The 24,295-nt window shown below is 37.2% G+C and overlaps 1 protein-coding gene across 7 annotated transcripts in view; it reads left to right on the forward strand.

Moving 5' to 3' along the window:
* GPHN (gephyrin) overlaps positions 1–24,295 on the forward strand; it is a 287,073-nt gene that overhangs the window by 237,326 nt on the left and 25,452 nt on the right. For all 7 annotated transcript variants that reach the window (XM_035539775.2, XM_035539778.2, XM_035539776.2 and 4 more), the window contains 7 exons: positions 1,526–1,663; positions 7,399–7,491; positions 10,462–10,517; positions 16,097–16,216; positions 20,865–20,923; positions 21,145–21,298; positions 23,128–23,249. In XM_035539775.2, coding sequence (XP_035395668.1) covers positions 1,526–1,663; positions 7,399–7,491; positions 10,462–10,517; positions 16,097–16,216; positions 20,865–20,923; positions 21,145–21,298; positions 23,128–23,249 — 742 coding nt within the window. The remainder of the gene's footprint in view (positions 1–1,525; positions 1,664–7,398; positions 7,492–10,461; positions 10,518–16,096; positions 16,217–20,864; positions 20,924–21,144; positions 21,299–23,127; positions 23,250–24,295) is intronic.

The raw sequence follows: 24,295 nt of genomic DNA on the forward strand, positions 1-24,295 counted from the left end.
CCTTCTTTTATCCCTTTAGACCCCTTGACCTGTCAAACACAAAATCAACTAGTCTGTATGCTGAAATCCTTCTACTCTATAGTGTTGTCTTGTTTTGCATGTCTCATTTCTGACATTGAATCCTAGAGATCCCCCAGTAAGTCTTAGTGATCACTATGGACCAGCCGCAGTCCCCCTTAACACTCCACATTGATTGATGTTACCTGGGCTTTATCTTCATTGTACACCTTGCTCTATTTCACTGCAGACAGACTCTGCATATTTCTTGTAGATTCTTCCTGCATATCTTGAGATAAGGCTTTTCCTGTCAATGCATATACCTGTTGTATTTCTAGATCATCCCCTGTGGCTCTCACAAATACCTTCTTGTTCCAGGCAAATCCATTCATGATATTTCTACAAATGTAATTTTCTTAATCTTTGGCTTGTATCTTTTACTCTTGTATATGCATTACTGCAATAGTTCTCTCTCTTCCATTGTTCTCTTCCATCTTCATTTTCAAAATCCTTCAAAGCTTGTTGTCCTTGTGTTTACTCTTTCTCAGCAAGAGAAACATGTCCTCCTTTTACTCCTATCTTAATCTTATGCTGCAAACTCACTGGAACAGGGTCCATTTTTATGTTTTGTCTGTGCGCAGCATGTAGCATACTGAGATGCATTTGTGGAGCATAATAATACATAAACAACTAGTAGTAATAATCTGTGCCAAGTCAGTAGAGTCCTTGTAGATTTCTAGGTTGCCAGTGTTGTAAAGATATTATATTGTAAATCCTTCTTTCCAGATGATGGAACAACAACAGCTGCTTCGAAGTACCAGCCTTTATGTGCTGACAACACTGATGTCTCTTCTCTGTTAATTTTCACCATTTGTATCTGATACAGTTGCTTATTTCACCCAGGTTTAGCCATAGCTAGAGAAAAGGTGTGATTTGTGTTTAAGATGGGATATGCAGAATCTTCTGCATATCATTAGAGTCAAAGCTGTGGCATATTAATGTTCTCTTCAGGATATTATTGTAGATTTTGAATGGGAAAGGGAGAGAAAGAACACATAATGGAACTGAGCAGGTCCAGGGGCTGACTCAAATTACAGCTACCCACGAGAAGGCTGTGGAAACCACCTAGGAAGAACAGAATGAATGAATGAGTGAATGTCCTGAGCAGTAGGCCAGTTCACAGAACTGAGTTAACTTCAGATAACCATCTAAAGTGTTAAATACTGCATCATCTTTGAAAGGTTTCTGTTTCTGATTAACTGATCCTTTTATGCTCATGAGGACTTCTGGTGCATGTTTCATGACAAGTAAGGATATAAAGTTGTAAATTGCATTTTGTTTTAAATCTCCCTTTTGATTCTAGTTGAATACAATACCCTCCCAGTATCTGTCATAAATGCTCAATAGTGATAAGTAGATAAATTAATTTATCTCAATGCTGGATGTATTTCAGCAAACGGGTTTAAATTAACATCATTGTTAACATCTATGCATAGCAGCATACCTAAACTTGGTGCTCTCTTTGCAGGTCACAGTGCTGTTGACATTACCAAGGTAGCAAGAAGACACCGCATGTCTCCATTCCCATTGACATCTATGGACAAGGCCTTCATCACTGTTCTGGAAATGACCCCAGTGCTTGGAACAGAAATCATTAATTACAGAGGTACTTTACATATAGTTGGATTCTTTGTGAGTGGTACGGTGATTATTTCCATTTTTTTACAACCTTCTTAAGTGCTTGCCCTTTTAATAATTGCTGCAAGAGGTCTGAGACTGACCTCCAGGAGAAACTCCTTTAGGAAATGCCAATAATCAGAGTAGAATTCTCCTTTCAGTCAGGAGAATGTGGATTGAGCTCAGTGCTGCTCCTTGAAGGAATCTGTAATGGAATTCTAATGAAATACATAAATACATTTTCTCATAGTCTGTGTCATATGCAACAAAGCTAAAGCCAAGAAACCACAATTTGCCTCAGTGGTTGATTTAACAATGGACTTCTGTAGATATCAACTGGCTCCAAGTTGTACTGTGATGACTCACTTTGTTCTCTCACTGTAGGAGAATCTTACTTAACCCCCTTTCCAGTCTGAGATTAATGATTAAGTCTTGAAATACAAAAACGTCTGAAGTTGGCAGGGACAGGGAAACCTCCTTCAGAGATTCTTCCAGATTTTCCAAAGGTGAGGTGGTGGACAAAAAGATGAGGTGATGAACAAAACCACACACCTCAAGAGCCAAAATGTTCAGCATATCAGCAGATTCCAGGTAGTAGAGAGGTACAAACAGTTTCTGAATTGGATATTCTGTCTTCTGTCTTGAAAGTTCAGAGATTACTTGCCCTTCACCAAATCTTTGTGCTGCCACAAACCTCTGAGATGTCTTCATATTGACATACTGATTTAGTAAAGTGTGCATACTTGGTAGCAAGAAGTGGATCTCTGAGAAGATACCACATATTCTGCATTCAGAATAGCACCAAAGGTGGGCCAGCAAGGAATATGCATATTACACCCTGCACTTTCATAGTGGTATGCAGATTAGAATGCAGAATGCCTGAGCATAGCTATCTGACCTTTTTGGATAGTTGTCAGTAGTCTGGACCTGAGCATACTAAGATTTGACCCCACTACCATGTGTGCACATTCTCTACTGTGCACTTGGGAGGACCAACTCCAGGCATGCTTGAAGCTCTGCTTGTAGCAGAGAAATGTGGACAATGGACAGGCTTGATCTTGAGGCCAATTTTAGCTGACAGGTGTTAACATGGTTTATGTATTTCTTCTGGAAGATGACTGTGAATATAGGTAAGAATCAAAATTTTAATGCCTTGCACACTATGCCTTTCAGTCTTGTTATCATTTGGATCCTAATTTCTTTCTGATTTTTCTTGAGTTTCTTCTTAAAGATTACTTGCGTAGTGTGTAATGCAAGTAAGCAATAGTGCTATTGTACTATAAAACTGTTGCTCATACCAGTTCTTTACTGTGGTAACATGCACTGCAAAGTCTCCTGACTTTCTTAATTTTTAAGAATATGCATCCATTACTTGCAATCCAGGAATTTTCTTCACTGATGATGTATGTTGATCATTGTAATAAACATATAGAGGGAATTCAAAAAGTCTTCGGAGCCTAAGACTTCAGTAAAAAAGTTAGTCATCTACAATCCCAACTGCCACTGACTTTTTACCATGAGATTTAAATGTCTTTGCTAAGACAGTGCTTTGTGGACATCATAATGAACCACAATGTTGGGTACATTTACTTACGAAGCGTATGTATGAAAAGTCATGTGTTACATATAAATCATAATGGCTCTTAACCTCTTAGGATAATAGTATATAATGCTCTTATAATGCTAAAACGGTGGTGGTGGCATTACTATTCTTTTTTACATTAAAAGAGTTTTTTGGTTTTTGAACTTGTACTGCAAAACTAAGCAAAGAAGTAAGGGTGGTATTGAATGTAGGGAAAAACAAGGTTTCATAACCTGTTGTTTTCTCTCTTTTTTTTTGTCCTTGATTCTGTAAATATTGACTTGTTTTATTGTCTTGTCTTCTTATCTTTCTTTTCATTTTCTCCATCTCACAATCTTTATGCTTCTTTTATGTTGTTCTTGTATTTGTGGACAGGAGCTATATTGCCCATGGAAGTTAATAAAATGTGGCTAGAAGTATTCTTCTAGATAGGCAGAAAAAATGAGCATAATGCTCACATGGTACATATATGTTGATATATATAACAATAGCATCACTATTTATATGTAAACACCAGTCTTATGCAGTCATATTTGTATCAGCAGTAGGTAGCAGCCTTTTCATATATCTGATTTGTAAACCTCTTCATTAGAACTATGGTAAAATTAGACAAAATCACAGCATATATCATGGCCTGCCACAACATGCTTTGGACAAGTTTTCACAATTTATTTTAATATATATTAAAAAAAAAAAGGCTAAGTAACAATTTTGTGTTTATACCGATAACATTACCATACAAATGACAGAGTGATGCTGTCCATATCACATGGTCTTCAAAATGTCCTTACAGAGAAAGAATGGAAGTAATTGGTCTTGTCTAGGTGTTTATATTCTGTATAGAGTTTGATATATTCTTATTTGTCAAAGACCATTTGATTGTTTCTGTTTTTATTCTATGACATGGGAATATGCTGTCAAGGTAAGAGAAGGCATTCTAGTACACTTTTATAATTTCTTAGTTGATACTTCACTATACTTTTCATGTTACCTGATTATAGACATAAAATTCAGGCTAATTCTAAGTCTGAAACTGCTGTAGAGATAAGTATTTGGTTTAATATTCACATAATTTTACCTACATATATTAAAATATATACCAAATATTAACAAATATATATTCATTTGTATCTTTGCACTGTAGCACAAAACCGTGACTTACAAGTTATTTTTCAACAACAGTTATTTACTGGTGCAAGACTCCATAGTATGAAATTTCAGGATGGAGCCTTTAGGAGAGATCCTAGAGGACACAACTTTGTGATACTAGAAATTTAATTCTTGTAATCTACAGATACAAATCTCCTAGTGAGATCTCAAATCTGTTCTCTCATAACATAAAGGGGAGGATGAGTAAAGTTACCTTTTGAAACTTGGCTTTCACATTGGTAAATATATTGTTCAGTGCCTGGATAGATCATTTAGCCTCTTCCATATGAAAAAAATGGACAGTCCTAAAGCATTTTACATAAGCACCGTAAACCAAAGTGATCTCAAGCTTTTTTCCACCTGCCATTACCCATTATCTGATATGAAGCCTCCAATTAGCCTTTTATTCCAGCTAGATGCAGTTACTTAAGACAGCATGATAATGATTGTTCTTCTGTAGCTAAGAAGAGGCAGAAGTTTAATTGATACTAAAAGTACAAAGCAGAGACCAATCCATACATAACGGGCTTTAAGCCTCAGAACTGAGCATTTTTTCTGATCTACTCCAAGAGCCCTGTAACCTGTAGAGCTTGGGCATGCTTTTCTGCTGTTTATTTATTCTGAGCTTGCCAATTGTTTTGATAGCATTGCTTTTTCATATCACACTGAAGACATAGCAGGACACTATGAAATGGAAGCAAATCCATCACCTTTAGTACAATACCTGTTGTCTCACTACTGGATCCCAGTACCAGTACCCTGAGAAATCAAAGTTCTTCATGGAACTTACCATTTTCACCAACTGAGCCTTAGAAATTAAAATTTAAATTTAAAAAAATAAAGATTTAATTTAATTTTTTTTAAAAAAAAGTTTCATGTAATTCTTTATTCTGTGTTAGAATCAGAAAGCTATAGGCATCTCATGGCACAGCCTGATGGCATTAAAATATTTCAGAATATGTTTTTTGAATTACAATTAATCAAAATAAAGTCAAGCGGTGCATTTCTAAAATAATTGGTCAAGTAAAGGAGAGTAAGGAAGAACTTCAGATTGTCCTTTAGCTGCTCTGACTAGCTCCATTTTAAATGCCCAAGGCTCTGGCAAATAGTTCTTACATTTTTCTCTACTTAATGACATTCATTCCCACTACAGCCTGGCCATTTATTCACTTCAAATATTGCATGGCAGAATGCCAGGAACATACTGTTCAACTTTGCTCTAATTGGTGTGATTTTGCATGCAGACAAGAAGTAAAATGAAGACACAACATGCCTACTAAAATTAGAATCATCACTTTTGTACAAGATTTTGTGTGTCTATGAACAGAGGTTGTTTTCACTAGGCCTTTGAAAGCTGGCTTTTCTGTGCTATAATTTAAATGTCTGTCTGCGTTCTCTTTTTTAGTGAGCTTTCAGTGAGCTTTCTATTAGCTTCACTATTGTGTATCACAGACACACAGACACCTTAATAGCCATCACAAAGGTGCTTTTCTAGTTTTAACAAATTTTACTATCATGTTCATGGTAAATCCTATTTCAAAAATTCAACATAAATATTTGCTTCAGGCTGAATAGCTAATATTTATGGATGTGAATGCAGTGATGTTCTCATTATTATAATTATAAATAATTGCTTATTAAATCACATTGTGTTAAGTAAAATATAATCTCCATTATAATACCACTTCAGTAGAGCTGAACATTTTCAAATCAAGTAGGTGCATTTTTTGGCAAAACTTGTCCATTTGGTGTACGAAGATAGGTCTTCTGCCTTCCCAGCAAATCCAGAAGGACATAGATTTTCTTGTCAATCTGTAAAGCAAGAACACACTTGTTTCTTGTCTCTCATTTTTTGACATGTCTGATAACCTATTAAGTGTGTATCCACACAAATTCACCTTGCAGAAGTACTCGGGCATCGTCTCATTCCTTCATCCTGTCAGATGGATTCTGCTTTCCTGTGCTACAACACAATCCTAAGAGCGGTGGCCTCTATTACGAGAGGAGGTTCCCCATCTCTAGGTAATCCTGAATGGCAGGGGGTTAGGACTAGATGATCTTCAGAGGTCCCTTCCAACCTCAACCGTTCTGTGATTTTGTGATCTTCTACTTAGACATACCAGAATCAAGCCGATTTCAGTAGTTCTGAGTACCCCATCTAGTCACAAATAAAATAAATCCCCTTCATCAGCCTCCCACCATATGAGGGGGTAAGATACATACTTTCCACTCAGTTCCACATCATACAAAAAAAAAAGTTCTTGCTGGCAAAACGCAAACAAGTAGTGCACACTAGACCAAAGTGGAAGTAATTCATGTTGGTCTCTACAGGGAGGCAGAGCCAAATTACAGCTCATCAGTCACGGTTGCTAAGTGAAGGGAAAGAGTGTGTTTGAAACAGCGATTAAAATATTTAGAACTATTACAGCGTAAATTTACATAAATAATCCTGACACTTATGTTCACTCATCCTCCATTAAACAGAAATGTTCTCAGCAATTAGGCAAAGCTAATCTATTGCAAAACTTCTTCGTCAATTTATGGAAACATGTCCATCATTACTGTTTATGTTGTGTCCTCTGGGCTCATTCCATTACCTCTCATCTTTTGCACATAGGATTCACTTTTTGAAAGAACTTTTAAAAATACCTAAAGAGATTTCAGGATAAACAGTATTTATTTTTTCTGTCTGATCCCGTATCAGAGCTTTTACCTGTGTGTTTGGATCCTTGTCATTCAGATCTATTGTCAACAATTTCACCATAAGCAGGAAAACAGACTTACTGAACAAATTTTTCATCAGTAGTTTCTGACTCCAGTCTTCTTTCATTTACGTAAAGGTTTTGACAGAAATCAAGAACCCGAGATCTATTCATGAGATATGTCACACAAACATACATTTCATCCATCAGAGCACGCTGCTGTCACTTTATTTTCCCTTTCACTGGTTTTGATGACATGGAGCATGGTCTTTTCTCTTTTCTCCTTTATAGATGGAATGGGCCGAGTCCTTGCTCAAGATGTATATGCAAAAGATAATCTACCACCATTTCCAGCATCTGTAAAAGATGGCTACGCTGTCAGAGGTAAAAACTCACTTTGTAGGCATGCAGTATAGTGTCTGTAAAACCACTTTACTTTTTAACATGTTGTTAGTTCACGTCCATGTTTTATCATTCAGCAGCACTTGTATTTTGAATCCAGCAATGGCTGTTTTGCTTGAGATTTGATTCAGTTCATTTATGGAGTCATTGCTGCATACAACACAACTGACTTAAGGAAGACGACAAAGGTGAATTCAGATCTTTTCAGTGGGTACAAGTATACATGAGCAAATGTACATCCATGTGTGCTCATTGATATGTACCCGTGTTGCTAGTGTGTTTCTTGGAAATGCAAAGTATTCAGGAGAGTAGCACAACATCCGTTTCTGAATGACAGATTCTTCTATTTTTCTGTTGCTGATTTAATCAGGAATTTCTTTTTGTAGCTGTTGTTTTGCTGAACTGTCACAGATCCAGCCTTCTATTTGTGAATTGTTTCATGATTGCATCAGAGTTTTCAAAAATACATGTCAAAATGTTCTCTTATGGAGGCATCTCAAAAGAAAAACTCAGTGCTTGAAAAATATTGCAGTTGCTGTACGTAAATGAGTAGTGTAGTTTTAAGGAGCAAGCAGGGAGCTGTTTCCCAGGAGACCTGAATCCATCCTCTGCTTTGCCACTAGGTGCAGAATGATTTTGGGAAGGTTGCTTCTCTGTGCATCACTTTTTTTCCTTTGTAAAGTATAACTAATAATACTTACTTCAAATAGCTAAAGAAAAATTAAAATCTATATGATTGAACATTATACTAGTAGTGATGTCCTTGTGGTAGGAGTTGAATCATTGTAACACCATGTTGAAATCTGGACACAACGAGTTCCATTTGGGGGCATTAAAATGTGTTTGTTTTTTTTTTTGTTACTGGCAGCTGAAACAATAGAAAGCAACTGTCCATGAAATAAACTGTCTGCAAGCCCAGGCAATGGATGTAGTCCAATAGCTTCCCCATGGACTTGATAGAAAAATTAAATTCCAGGTCTGCAAGACAGGTTTGACTGCAGCTGTCTGTCATCTATTTGTGTGAGAGACAGACAGTCCAAAATGACCAGTAATAGTGGCAAGAGAGTGCAGATGTAGCCAGAGAAACACAGGTAATATAATCCTGAGAAAAGATGCAAGGGGGAGCTCTGAGTAGAATGCTGACTGACAAGGGTCTTGGGAACAAGAGAGTGCTGTCTTGCAACTTTGATTGCTACAAGGTAAGGGAAAGCAAAAGTATTATCTCAGTAAACGTGTAGAATGATCAGAATGGTCATGGACTCTGTCTTCAACAACTTGTGTAAAAACTAACATACAAGACCCTAATTTTGATGGTGGATTCAAGTAGAGTAACAGTGTTATCATTCTTGTGGATTTGTTATCTCAGGATATGAGAAACAAAGCTTGTAGACAGAGATAATAAAGGATTAGCTTTTGGCCAGATAAATTTGTCTGCCCAAAACCTTGTCCACTTTTTTCAAGCTATGTAAATTGTACATTATCTGTAAACTTTGTCTCCATATCATTATTAATGGGGGAAAAAATCTAATTCAGTGGCATTTTATTGGGTTTAAAATAATTAACCATTAGGGATTTTTTCTCTTCTTTTTCTGGATTATCCCAGTGCATTTTTTTTTCAGTGAAGGTTTGACTACTGTTTTCAGAAGTATTATATACTTCATTCAAAGACAAGTATTTGAAGAGTCTTTCTGATTGCCTGGAAAAATAAAGGCAAAATGTAGACAGATCTAAGATAGGCAGAGCAATTTCTTCATTACAAAAAAATTGCTGTTTTACTTGAAAGTTTCATTTAGGAAAGAGTGTAGTTAAGTTTTGATGTCATACTGTTTTATATAATTCTGTATATTTAGCAAAGAAATAGCTAATAAATTTGATAAAAATCAAACAAAAGTGAGTGAACAGTTCATTTTTAAAATGAACCACTTCTCTGAACCACTTCACAAAGAAAGCAGTATTGCCAGCATCAAATGCTTAAAAATCACAAGTTGGAGATTCTTATGTTTTAAACTGACAACTTTGGATTCTTTTTAGTTGTGTTCTGCATTCTTAGGTTATGCTTATTCGTATTTCATAGATTTTTTTCTACAGCGATGAGGACTAGAAGCCTCCTTCATTTTCAATGGAAACAAAGATTTTTTATAATCTTTTGATTCTTGTGCTGAAGCCTTCAAGGAAAATACCACTAATGGAACTTACAGTAAGACCTTTGAGGCAGGCAGAAGCTTAGACCTTGTTAGTAACAGTGCCTTTGTCATCCCTGTAAAAATACAGATTTGACAAAATCAGAAATTGTGGAGACTTTCAATTTGTTAAATCAACAATCTCTGACTTTGAATTTTCAAAATGGCTTCAGTAAAGGGTATAAGGTAACCAGTTCAATACTACTTCCTAAAATTACAAAACGGGAACAGAATTCAGATTTCTAATCAGCATTCCAAATTGTATTATTTTAGCCCTATTGCCCGTCAGAAAATGCCAGTCTACGTAGTCTATAACCACTGCACTTGTCCACACTTTCCTTCAAAAGCAGAAATAGAGTCTAGAACCATTAATAGGGTACATAATGCACTGGCAAAATATGTGATTCTCCCATGTTAGTTTCACATGGAGAAAATTTTCCTCACAGTGGACATTTTCATACAAGTAAGATCATAAACTCTCTTAAATCTTTGCTACTAATGTAACTGCTCCTAATCCCCTTTTTCTTGATCCCATATCACTATGAAATTTTCTTTTAAAAATTCTATGGTACCTGTAATTTTCAAAATAATAAACATAACTTAAAAGCATGTTAAATCTAAAATGTTTGCAAAACTTCTATAAACTTTGTCATACTGACACTGAAGAACTGAATCTTAGATCATTCATTAGTTCTCCTGTCCTGTTCTTAATTTCTAATGCCATCATTTGTTTTGGTTCAGCGTTTACCATTTGTATTGTCCATCTTAACAGCTGCTGATGGCCCAGGGGATCGATTCATCATAGGGGAATCCCAGGCTGGTGAGCAGGTGAGTACAATTTCTTTTCTTATTTTTCTTTTTAAATGTATTTTTCTCTTGTAAGACATTGCTTTATATTTGGACAAGCTTTCTAGTGCTCCCAAACTCAACATTAGGAAGCAGGAAGTAGGACACAGCTGCAGCAAGCCTCCTGCTGTGTGCCTTGAGACATGATTTCAAACAGCAAGGTAGTACAGTTACGTAAGAAACTAACGAGGATATCCCAAAATACTTCAGAGCATTATGCTGACATGTCCTATAGGAGAGCATACAGTAATGTTTTGCCCTAGTACAATGTTAGAGTACATAAGGTTTCTAGTGGTATTACAACTCATAAACAGAGAGAAGCAAGATTTAACCCTTTCTGCTAATAGATTTTTAAAGGGACATCAGCTCAGTAGCTGTTTCCACAAACTGCTTGCATATTTCACACTGATACATGCAAATGGAAGTGTAAGAATTTTGTAAGAAGTCTGTAAAAAAAGGTAATGGTCAGAACAATCTTGAGGAAGCCTCAGAAGCCTAGTTTGCCTTGTGAGGAAGCACAGCAGCCTGGTTTGCAGTGTTGTTCTTTTTCTGTTTGTTAAATCAAAAAGAGTGTTTGTGCGCTTTAGAAGATAAATGGATTGAGTTTAAGAGCAAGTGCAGGCAGCACCCATTCATGACCTGCTGTGCAGTATAAATATTCGTAATAGACACTAATTCACTGTCAAACTCAAGACTACATTTGATAATATTCCTATACTAAACACAGAAGTTTGAAGTAAAATAGATGTATTTCAACCAGTTGTTTCAGGTTACAGAAGTATTTCCAGTTGCAGGATTGTTTCTTTGTTTTTTTAATAGAGTTGAACTGCCTTCAAACACGTAATAAGCACAAGATTTGACTTTGCTAATCATAGTAGACATGGATAACTGTGAAAATAATTTTTGCTGTAGTTCTCATCCATCTTCATGAATTATAATTCAGTGGCATAGACATCACCTCAGCAATGATATGCATATAAACTTAGATTGATGGATCTGTTATACGAAATATGTAAAATGACTTTAAATACTAAAAAAATGTAAACTAATAAATCCAGCAATATTTTAAACTGCCTTGGATTTTTAGCCTATGTTTTCAAACATTAGTCCAGAATCCAGAAGACTGAAAGCTATTTCTACAACCCTTTATATGATCGTTATAAAATGTCAAAAAACAGCTGAGCAACCTGCTGTGTTATCAATTCTATCATTATTTGCCTGTCATCAATATTCTCACTTTGCTAGTTAAAAAGTATCACAATACAGTTGCTTAGAAACAGTTCTGGTGAAGCTTAGAAACAGTTCTGGTGAAGCTGTGTCTAATGGGAAGAACTGCCCACAGGTCTAAGGGGTTTTAATGTCCTGATCAGTTCAGCATGTTTGTAGAAAGGATGGTAGGGCAAACGCAAAATTGTTTCCCTCGTATTAAAAACAGGAGCTCACAAATGTGTATCTGCAGGGACAGTCCCACCAGATTAATGGGAATGGTAAACCTCTCTGGCAAAGAACAAAAATTGGGTGGGGGGAAGCACGCAGAGAGAAAACAATTCTGGAAATACCAGAGCAAGTAAGAAAAATGAGGCTGTTGACCTCTGAATAATTGGTCAGAGGTTTTCTCTTGGGCCAACACATCTTCATGTTCATCTCCTTCCCAAGAAATGATTTATAGCTGTAGAGGTCTCCTCAGTCTCATTTCACCCTTCAGTCACTCTCAGCAGCAACATACTGCTTTTCATGTTACAGACCAATTAACTGAATGATTCACAGCAGGGAGTTCAAAATAGGTTTAGATTTGGTTCCTCCTGTAGGGAAAAAGGTTATGTAAATGCTACTTAGAGAGGAAGAAAATGGGACTGAGAACTCCAGAGCAGCCATATAGCCAAGCTAGACATTTCTGTATCAATTTATAAATTCTATATTATTTTCTTAATTCCATTTCCAGATCATCATGTTTATGTTAACAGACATTTTTTGTTTTGCATTGAAGAAAACTTTCAGAAACGACCTTGCTTTGGAGAGGTTAGGTCACATTTGAGAGCACTACTCAAGAGCCATCAGCACAGACTGTGAAAAATTGGAGCATGGGGAGCAATGATTTTCTTCCTATAGATTTGAATATCTGAGTATTAGAATTTCCTGGAAGACTTTCTAAAGATGGTTTTAAGAGGTGCTGCAACTAACTGCAATATAGAATGGAAACAGACATTTTTCATCTTTCTGTTAACTTGGCCCTTTTTACAGAAAGGAGCGTGGGTCATTGTAAATCTTGCAGGAGATGTGTAACAATGTGTAAGAGAAAATGCCTGAGATGGGGCTATGCTCAACAGATTATTTCTGGTTTTTATTCAGTGATTAACATAAATAGATTATCAGTGATAAAGGTGAAGGGCAGAATCCTGTACTGCCCTATTGCAGGTAAGTATGAGATCTCAGAGGTCTTTAAAAGAGCTTCTGTGAAATTGTTGTGCATTAATATGCTTTCTGAGAAGCAATCACTACTTTATCTTCATAGCCTCTAGCATAGAAGAAGGAAACAGCCCTGCAGACTCATGCAGAAGTCTGATGCTTGTCTTTTCTTCGTAATCTGATCAAATTCTCAAGGGACAAAAAGGGAACAAAAAGGAAACAAAATATAAGAGCAACACATCTGATTACAAAAACAAATGTTATTATATCATAAATTTGCTTAAATGCTTTACATCATTACACCTCAAAAAATTAACTGCCTCATCTAGTAATAAATTCCAAAAGCATGGATATTTACGGTGCATTTTGTCACCATAAGCACTGATTTCTGGCAGAGTCCTGTACATGTATTCTTTGTGATTCTTGAGACTGAAAAACTGTATTTTAAATGGGAGAATGTTTTGTGCTAAAATATGCTGGTAAAAGAAAAGACTTTAATGCTTTAGTAAGATCAAAACAATATTACTTATTTGTAATGTATCTATACACTGTCTATACAACAACACGCAAAAGAGCTCCCATACTCCATGGCATAAGCTTTGCTTTTTGCAACATTCATTTTCATAAAAGTCAAAACATCACATCGGACAAGATTATTTTCACTTAAGCTTTAAGCATGTTCAGCGCAAATGGCTGCACCTCAGCTATTCATCCGTAGCTCCTTGAACAGTCTGTGGTAAGAAATACCATTTAGGAAAAAAAAAAGTATTTGTTTTATCTCATCTGTGTAAGATACCCATCTCAGGATGACTTTAGTCTTGCCAAAAAAGCACATTAACCATAGCATATGGCAACTGTGAACTTTTTTTTTCAATTTCTTTTAGCATTTTATTTATGTTCTCCTCAAAGGATTTCCTTTACCCTTAGAAAAGGGTCAAGATGCAGTTAACTCCAGGATCAGCTGTTTCTTGGGATACATAGGTCACTGTAATACTGTGGTAAACCAGGAACAAATCATTTCCAGCCTTCTTCTAGTGCCTTTGTCCCAATGAACAAAATACAGCAGCCTTTGAAGTACATATGTAATATTCACATTCCAGACATTACAGCTGTGCTGAAATGGAGTAGAATAATGGACAAGGCAAACACAGCTTTGCACAGTTGAAACATTGGCCACCTGTCTTGAGTTTACAGATGTCTAACAGCCTCCTGTCAAAAGTCATGGAGTATATCACTGCTGTGCATGAGCAGATATTGACGCTTGGAAAGCACTGGGTTGCTATCAAATGTGTGCTAATCATAGTCAGTCTGAGAAGCCCTGGACGGATCACAGCTGTGAAGATCTGTGTGTATCATGTATACTAATAACAGTAAAGCCCAAATAAGTTGGCCTTACTAAGGCACTGTGTGGAGCAAGTACTTACATTCCAGCAATAATATTCACAGTTATCACACCAGCTTCTTTTAGTTGCATTTTATCAGAAAGATTTTCCTTTTAGTTATTTATTTCTCAAGTGGTTGTGGTCAAATTACAATTTTACTCTGGAATTTGAACATACGTATTAAAATAGGCTGCCTGGTGTGAAATTTTATTAAAACCACACCATTTGTTTTATCCTGTTGTTCTGGTATTTTTCTGTTCTTTGTATTCTTCTGGTGAAACTTGTTAATGTACTGTGACTTTACATAACTGTAGAGCATTATAAATTTCAGGCTTTGCTAAACTGACCCTCAGAAAGATTCTGCGTGAACTAGCGTTGAGCTGTCTCTCATTATGAGGAAAGCTGCTTAAAATTGAAGCAGGTGGTTATATTAGAAATTTGGAACGGTTTAGTTGGAAGGGACCTACAAAGATCATCGTGTCCAACTGCCTGACCACTTCAGGGCTAGCTAAAAGTTAAATCATATTATTGAGGGCATTGTCCAAATGCCTCTTTAACATTGACAGGCATGGGGCACCAACCACCTCGCTAGAAAGCCTGTTCCAGTGTGTGACCACCCTCACACTGAAGGCATTTTTCTTAATATCCAGTCAGAACCTCCCCTGGCGCAGCTCTGTGCCGTTCCCGTGTTCTGTCTCAGGGTAGCAGGGAGAAAAGATCGACACCTCCCTCTCCCTTTCTGCCTCCTCAGGAAGTTGTCAAGAGCAATGAGCTTGCCTCTCAGCCTTCTTTTCTCCAGACTAGCCAAACCAAGTGTCCTTGGGTCTCCTCTTGGGACATGCCTTCCAGCCCTTTTACCAGCTTTGTTGCCCTCTTCTGGACACATTCAAGTATCTTTAACATCCCTTTCACATTGTGGAGCCCAGAACTGCACCCAGTACTCCAGGTGCATAAATTCAGTGGGAGAATCGCCCCTTCTGACCGGCTGCCTATGCTGCATGTGTATTTGCCCCCTGGACTGCCAGGGCACGCTGCTGGCTCACGTTGAGCCTGCTGCCACCCACACCCCGAGGCCCCTTTCTGCTGGACTGCTCTCCATCCGCATCTCCCGGTGTGTGCTTGTGTTCAGCGTTACTCCAACCCAGGTGCAGCACTCTGGGACACACTGCTGGTGACCGGCCACCAGGCTGAGGTAGCCTTATTCGCTATGACCCTTTGAGCTCTGCCATTCAGCCAGTTCATCATGTGGTGTGTGCCTGTTCACCTCACAGTTGGACAGTTTGTCCAGAAGGATGCTGTGAGGGGTGGTATCAATGTGTAAGACAACACATAACAAAAATCCAACCAAAACAAAGCAAAGAAATTTAAACCTTGAGGACCAGAATATTGTACAAATATATTTATGAACAAAGATGTAGAAGATTTTTGGTCATTTGAGTTTCTAAAGGTCTTCATTTAAGTGTTACACTTCTTAGCCAGTTACTTTTCTCAAGCAACCAAAATATCTCTATATTTCACCTTCTGAAAGTTATTCTTGTGATAGGAATCCAAGGGGAAAAAGTGAAGCCACTTAATATGTGACCTAAAAGTCAGATGGGAAGCAGTTACCTAATGATATTCAAATATGTTGGAGTTTATGTCTGTCAATATCACTAGCAGTACATCAAGATTCTTGACGTATAGAAGAATTTTATTCCTTCAGATTACTTCCATAATGTTCAAGTGGCTTGAGATTTCTCTTTTCAAAAGTAAATCATTTTGTTTCTTTTTCAGCCAACTCAAACTGTGATGCCTGGTCAGGTAATGCGAGTTACAACTGGTGCTCCAATCCCATGTGGTGCTGACGCAGTGGTGCAGGTGGAAGATACAGAACTCATCAGGGAATCAGATGACGTGAGTCACAAGTTAAAACTCATTTTGCTTTTGTATGCAGCAGCATGTGGCTTATGAAGCAATCCTGTAAATATGAAAGATAGTCCTGTAGAAGAGCTCTTCCATTAATTGCAGAAGTTTGAGGAGTTTCACATTGGTTCCTAGTAGCAATTCTGCTTTTCCAGACTGTAATAACAGTACTGCAGACCTGCCTGTCCTGACCTTGATTTTTCGTTGTGGTTATTGTATGCCAGCACAAAAGTTTTTGGGAGAATGATTGAGTGAAAAGTAAAAGCCTCCCAGAGATCCATGATGGCAGTCCAATTTGAGTGCCTAGTATATTCACATTTTTAAATACAGAGTAGTGGCAATCAGACATTTTATTTGCTTCTTTTCTACCAAGTTCACATTTAGCAGCAGAACAATCCGCTTTATACTTCAGGATGATCCTGAAATTCAGCAAGGTTAGGACTTTAGAAGTTCTTCTAAAGTCACCAAGTAGGAAGGGATGTTTTTTTCTTAATACATCCCAGAATAACAGGCTGAAATATTACAGTGCAGCATTATCACTGATGTAGCTAAAGTTAAGCATGACTTTCTGCAGGCAAGTGAACTATTTTAAGGGCTGCAAAATCCACAGAATGATTTGGATTATTTTGAACTATGCTATGAAGATGGTTCTTAATTGTCAGAGTTGGTATCATTTCAGCAAAAGATTCCTAAAATAAAGCCTTCTAAAGTACGTAATTTTGCTACTACTTTTAATTTTTGTGTGTAACGTATGTTCAGCTAACTCGATCACTTCTAAACCCAATCTATCCATTTTCAGGCTTTGTTCCAGCTTGTCCACTGCCCCTAAGGAGAAGTAATATTCAAAAACTTCTTTGTGATTGTGGTTGTAGAACAGGATATTCCAAACTGATGTACCTGGGAAGTACAGTACACCTATTCAGCAATGCCAGGGCACTTTCAAAACAATAGAATTTCTAAACAACCTGTTGCAACCATAGCATTTAAATGGCTAAATGGTAACAAATGTTCTTTTTCTTTTCCTAAATCTGGCTCTGCACTTGGTGAATTTGGTGTATTTTGGAGAATATGTCGTCTGCACATACCTTTCCATAAATGCATATGTCTGGAATGAGGGTTTGTATTATGTAACAAGGGGAGTAAGTGCCTCACCAAATTTTCTAAGTTTGTTCAATGGAGCTCTGTGCTTTAAAATGAGAAAATTACTGAATGTAAGACCCCTGAAAACCAGGAAATTGATAAGGTGCATATTCATCTAGAACAGTCTAAACTCTGTTTAGTCTGAAGAGATTTTCCAGCATACCTATAAATTATATTAGCACTCTACCTTACAGGTGCTGCAGAATACCATAGAAAAAAAATATGAGTACTGTAGTACTAATTGGGTACACACAGTTGTCTTAACAAAGCAAAATGTGTTTTTGAAGAAGGCTGGGATATATGTCTATAGACAACTGTATACCAAACAGTCAGTCTTAGACTTCCTAAATATTATTCTCTCTTCCCTTCTGTTCAGAGAATTCCTTCTGAATCATTACCTTGTCTTAGCCAGCTGATTTCAGGACACTATTGTCATGTTTGCCATCATCTGACAGTTTCTACAGCAAGAAGATATGTCTCTTCTTGTCACAGCTTCCCAGCTCAGTTTTGGAAAGAAGTGTGTGCATGGTTCTCTGCTCATATCAGCCTTTGCTCTGCTGCTGTTCTGACAAGCTGCTCCACGTCAGCATAGCTACATGCTAGCATTGCAATCATAGCTGGAGTGTAAGTGCATGAATTCTAGTTTTTAAAGCTGATTAAGACAGCAAAAACTGAAACATATTCTCTTGATTTTGTCTCATTCCTTATTACTGTAAATGCATAGATTTTTACATCTGATGAAGTCAGCAAGCTGTCTAGGCTGGCTTTCTTCCTGACATGGAATTCCTTGAGTCAGTCCTGCTTTGAGGTTACAGATGTGTATTTGTAAATTGTATCTTCCTGTAAATATAATGTTGGTTTTACTGCTTGTTAATCGTTCCATTACCCTTACTGAACAGGTTTTCTGTGGCCATTACTCACCTCATCATGACAAGACTATCACATTGCAGAGTAGCATACATGATAACATGTTATTTCCTACTTCTTCCTTGGATGACAGCCATCCTGGATTCCACTGTTCGTGTGCATGTTCTCCTCTACATATGGGAACAGATTCTTTGGCCATGTGCTTAAACTCTAAATTTCATAGCAAATGGTCAGCCACCTTCAGTATCCATTTCCTGCCTATGAGTGTGAGGTAGAACACTTCAGTTTCTGCTTTTTCTTGAATACACAACTCAGATAATCATGTACAGAAATAGTATAGTTTAGTTGACATGTTATTTTCATCTCCTTTTTTATGCCTAGTTGGCTACATATTTCAAGAATGTTTTTCTTTTAGAACTCCTTCAGGGCTGGGATTTAACTGAAATGAAATCTCTCATCTGAAATATGTTCTTCTGAAAAGATAGAGAGTACTTTTAAAAGGAGTTTCATGACCTCTAGTTGTGATAGCAATATTTAAACATCATAGCAAGGATTCTCCAAATGACCATAGAAGTCACAGGCCTGAAAGGAATAACATCTGTTCATCAAGAAGAAAATTGCCCATCAGATAGCCAAATGCACGGCCATTGAGGAACCTATCCTTGCAAGAGCACTTTTTTTTTTTTGAGTTTTTATGTCACCTTGTAGGAAAAAGGAGGCCGAAGTGATCAATTAAACAAGAGATCCTACATACAGTAAGACCAAGCATCAGTATATCAGTATGGATGCTGGCTGCTAACAACCATCAGAGTAAAACACTCAAACATAGTTCAAAATATATTAATATACAGCAAGAGGAATACTGCCTGATCTACAGCAAATGGAAATTGTTCTTAACATAATGTCATATCTTTGTGTAAGCCCTACTTCTGGCAACTCTGAACTATCTTGTATTTCTAAAGCATTCTGGGATATCCCTCAGTTCCACGAATAACAATCTCTGTACATCACCCTGTTGCCCACAGTCACACTTTCCACAGTGCTTTCCAAACCTGGGATTATTAAATTCCTCAAAAGCCTTTTTTAAATTGTTTTCCCTAATCCAGGAGCCCTAAATATTGGACCTTTTTTATTACTCAGATGTATCATTGGCACTCCTCTTGATTCCCCAGAAACAGCCTAGCTCTCTTTAAATGTTATTAAGGATATGGAAAACTAAAATTTTCATAACTGGCCAACCATCCCCAGAGTGTCATAAACAATAAAATAGCTATTAAACTAACTTCTGTTCCAGATTTTCATCACAAGCCTAAATTGTCTTTTACAGCTTCAGATGGGGATAAGGGAGATAAGGACATCTTGGGGTCTAGCACAGCCATTTTGGACACTAGCTGCCAAAAACAGTCCCTTATCTTATACTGGAGGAGCAGGTATTAAACAAACAGAATTTGTGTTGACAGCATGTCTTGAAAATACTGTGATAAAGTAAGAAATTACTTTCAACCCTTTTCAGGGTTGATGTTGTTTTTGTTCTTCATTTCCTGTTTTTCAGGTGTTTAAATTTATCCATTTTCACACAATGCAAACAAAATCTTAGTTTGTAACAGCATGTGTTACCCTTAATGTTGGGGCCTTTCTTTTAAAGCTTTGAGGCACTTGGTTTGAACTCAGAAAACACAGTCCCTATTGCCTTTAAGAAAAGAGATAGCAAATCCCTATGTCCTACACAATACTGTCTTTCCTGCAAAAATAGTATTGCCAATGGTAAGGACTCGCCTTGTTTCTATTGTAATATTAGTGTCTGATTTATAACTTTGAGGTACTTTTAAGTACAAAATACTGCATCATAATGTAAAAACAAAATCTGTGCCAGTTTAAGTACTTATAGATTTAGTGCTTCTGACAGGCTGGCACTATCTCAAAGCTGAGTATATTTATAATCAAACCACTTGCAGGTTTATAAATTAAATACTAACAGTGTAGGTCATATACCACCTATTGGCATTGAACAAATCACCAAATCACTGCAACCCTGAAGAAGTAAACACATATTAAAGTAGGCATCAGACTTTCCAGGCCACTTTCTCTTGTTCACAGTAAATAAACATGATGAATAAGCATTTTTCTGGTAAGTACAAAGCTCTCAGGAGTTACCTCTATAAGGATCTACTTGAAGAGCTTGAAATAGTTAAGCTTATATCTTCTTCCTACCTTTCTGTGGATGTAGTGGCATTTTGCCTGACTAATGGTCTTTTTGAAATGCCATCTTTGAAATAAGTTTGTCTTGAGAGGAGGAGAAAGAAGCCACTTGGTATACAAGATCAAAAAAACAAACAGGGCATCACACCAGAAAGATATATAAACACAGGGATCATTAAAAAAAGGGAAGCAAAACTATGCATTCAGTGCTGGTCCTTCCCTGGCAAGCTCATCAGAGATGGAAGTCTTATAAAATTCTTTAGCACACATCGTGGTAAAGTCTTGTTGCACAAATCAGGGAAATGATGATGCTTAAATCGTAAGTTCTCAGTGCAATGAGTATGGTGAGCTGTGTAGAAATCTGAGACATTGAAAGTGATTAATCTTGTCTGAATAGCCCAGCTGACTTCACATGATCTCTTTGTTTTTAAAGGGCACTGAAGAACTAGAGGTTCGAATCCTGGTGCAAGCTCGACCAGGACAAGATATCAGGTCTGTAAACAGCCCATTTCATAAACAGTGAAATATCTGTAAGGAATAGAAGGTCTGGTAATTTTTGCAGTCATTGTTTAGCCTTAAGTAGTACTGACATTTTGACAGTCTGACTAATGAACATCCCTGAACTCTCCTCACCTGGAGCCAGATCAATCAAGGAAAGATACTTTCAATCTCATTCTGTTTTTCCTTCATTTTTTCTGTGCTACAATTTTCAGACCTATAGGACATGACATTAAAAGAGGTGAATGTGTGCTGGCTAAAGGAACTCACATGGGTCCATCCGAGATTGGTCTCTTAGCAACTGTTGGAGTAACCGAAGTAGAAGTTAACAAGTTTCCAGTGGTTGCAGTCATGTCAACAGGGAATGAGGTAAGCAAAATAACTTCAGACTCAAGGTCTGAATTACTCTATCTTTTGCATTACTTCTATCTTCTGGAAAGTGACTTCTACCCTATTTCCAAGTAGACTGTCTTTTTGAGCTATTGTAACTCATGCTGACATCATTCAAAGTAGCTCATGCTGACATGAGGTATTCTTGTGAGTGATCAACCCATAATCAGCCTGTTGTGTTTCTTCCCCCACAGGATCATAGATCCTTGCTCTCTCACGAGTCTCACACACTGGATTTGCCAAAATTTCGGTAATGCATCCAGCCTGGTGTCATCTGCTTTTCTCCTGCCAGCAAGGGAGGACCTTTAGGGTACTCAGGGTTGCAATATATATTGCCAGTCATGGCTGGAAGAGTAATTTATTTTGAGCAGCACTCCTCTGTAACTGTTGTGCAAATGACAGATAACTTGTGTCCGAAAACTGAATAGTACTGGCAAATGCCCTTCTGCAGGTATTCTATCTTAATATTGTTTTATTAATAGCCCATGTTGAAATCCAGACAATCTCCTTTTGCTGGAACTCCAGACCAGCATGCTAATTGTCCTGACTTAACTACATTAGAAAAAGCAGGTTCAAGATTAACTTATTTTACCAATTCTAAATATGTTGTAGGTTGACCTGAGTCAGCAACTAAACACCCACACAGCCACTCACTCATTCCCCTCCCTGTGGCAGGACAGGCGAGAGAAATCTCAGGTGTCACAAATCCAAAAGATAGCACTGTGCATGCTGCTATGAAGAAAGTTAACTTAATCTCAGCCCAGCCCAGTACTTCATATTAGAAAATATGGGCTGATACTATTGTTCCCAACAGTATTAGGGAAAAAGTTTTTTTTGTAATCCCCAGTTGGATCAGCTTACATTGGTTACATTCAGAAGTGTTCCAGAAAAATACTTATTTAGACATTCCTTTAATGTTGTTGTAAAAAGGGTGGAAAGCACACTGAGTGAAATCTGCCACGAAGTAAGAGGAAATAATGCGTGACCCAAGAATCAGGAAGATAGTTTAAATGATTGTATATAAAAATATTTCTTAAACGTTCTCTGGATATCTCAACAGAAATAGAGATGCTAGTCAAAGCATCAAAACATAACCATGTTCCACTTGTGGTTACTTTCTACATTACTACGTTACGACTACACTACCATTATTGCTGATACGTGCTTATTGTTTACCTTCTGTCAATATTGTGTTGTCTATCTATGTCCTATGAAAGAATTCATAATATATGTAAAATATATGTTTATATATGGATGTTTTGTAGTTGAACTTCCAAAATATAAGGCACGTGTAAGGTAATTGCCATGGTACCGTCTTGAGAGAAAGCTTTTCATTCAAAAGAGTAGTTGATGTAAGAACGAATCGCTAGCTTCTGTCTATTTATCCAATGGACTTTGCTGTGTTTAAACTACATCTTCATTGGCAAGTAGACAATGAACTTCAACATTTCTTTTAATACCTCTGAATCTGGTTAGCAACATCAATGACGTTCCTGTAAAAACCATTTAAGTAGAAGGAATAACTTGGATGGTCTGTGTTTTGATTTATACTGTTTGAGATTAGAAACTTGGTACCCATAAGGAGAAAGAAGGTTTTGCAGAAATAAACCAACAGAAACAAACTAAGCAGCATGGAGGACTGGGCTTCATAAGGCCATTAATTTAAATTCACTAAATCACTTTAAACACATATTTTACAATAGGTGTCTGACTGACAATGTCCTGTCCAATCTGAAGAATAAAATTCTCGTTTGTGTAAAGAAACAGTATTCCAAGGAGACTGACTAATAGTATTCCTGGTTTTATAGCTACTGAATCCTGAAGATGACCTCTTGCCAGGAAAGATTCGAGACAGTAACCGTTCAACTCTCCTAGCTACAATCCAAGAACATGGCTATCCAACAATCAACTTGGGAATTGTGGGAGATAAGTAAGTACCATGTGTTAATAGAGATGTCACTTCATATTCATGCAGTTCACTTTATGGCATCTGTGGAGAAAAGAAATACTACAACAACTGTCACTCGTTGCAAGTGTCACTGAGTTGTGTCAGTGCACATCTTGGAGAACACATTTTAACCTTTTCATTAAAGAATTAAATAAATCTGTTCTACTATTAAGAGGAATCATTTGATAAAATTTTCATTGAATGCTGCTTATCTTGTTTTGCCTTCTGTTTGTTGAGGTATCTATTACTGCTGCAAATTGAATTTATTGCTGCAATACAGGCACTGTATTTAATACATGTAAAAGCCCGCCTTTGTGGAGACAATTCTACAGGAACTATACTTTTTTCTGATCCAATAAAGGGAGAAGGAAAGTTTCTCTCAAAGTTAATTTTCCAGGCCGAAATTAATTTAGAGTATAAATTTTTGTCAGATTCTCAATTACTGTCAATTGATGAAGGCCCCACTGGTGAATATTACTGAACATTTCCAGGAATATGTCAAAGTATTTAAAAGAATCATTTTTTTTCCTTTACTGGTCTCTCTATTTTGACTGCAATAGAGTGACACCCTGTGATCAGTCTTTCTGTTCATCTGACAGTGATTGCGCCTTGTTTCCCACTGGTACTAAAGCCAGTCACTCTCCTGTTGAGATCTCTAGAATAAGTGATTGAAGTGTTCAGTCTTTTGTCCTTTGCAAGACTTCAGTGCCTGTTATTCATGGCTTGAGTTTCTCGTAACATACTTCCTCAATTTATTGAGCCCCAAAAGCTTTGAACTGGCTTTCTTTTTTCTCATTTTGGGTATCAAACCAACTGACAGAGTTGGGAGTTGTTCAGGTTCACTTTCACCTGTTAGAGAAGCATGGTATTCTTTACGTGTGGTTAGAAGTAAGGCTAGATGAGAAAAAAAAAAAAAAAAGGGAAGAACGAATCACAGCATTTGCATTTCATCTTGACTGATAACAGAAGTCCCAAACAGGGTTATTGCTAGGGAACAGCTTATTCAGGACCAGACTTCCTTAGCATAA

The sequence above is a fragment of the Cygnus atratus genome, chromosome 5 (genome assembly GCF_013377495.2).
Source record: "Cygnus atratus isolate AKBS03 ecotype Queensland, Australia chromosome 5, CAtr_DNAZoo_HiC_assembly, whole genome shotgun sequence".
Lineage (NCBI taxonomy): Eukaryota > Metazoa > Chordata > Aves > Anseriformes > Anatidae > Cygnus > Cygnus atratus.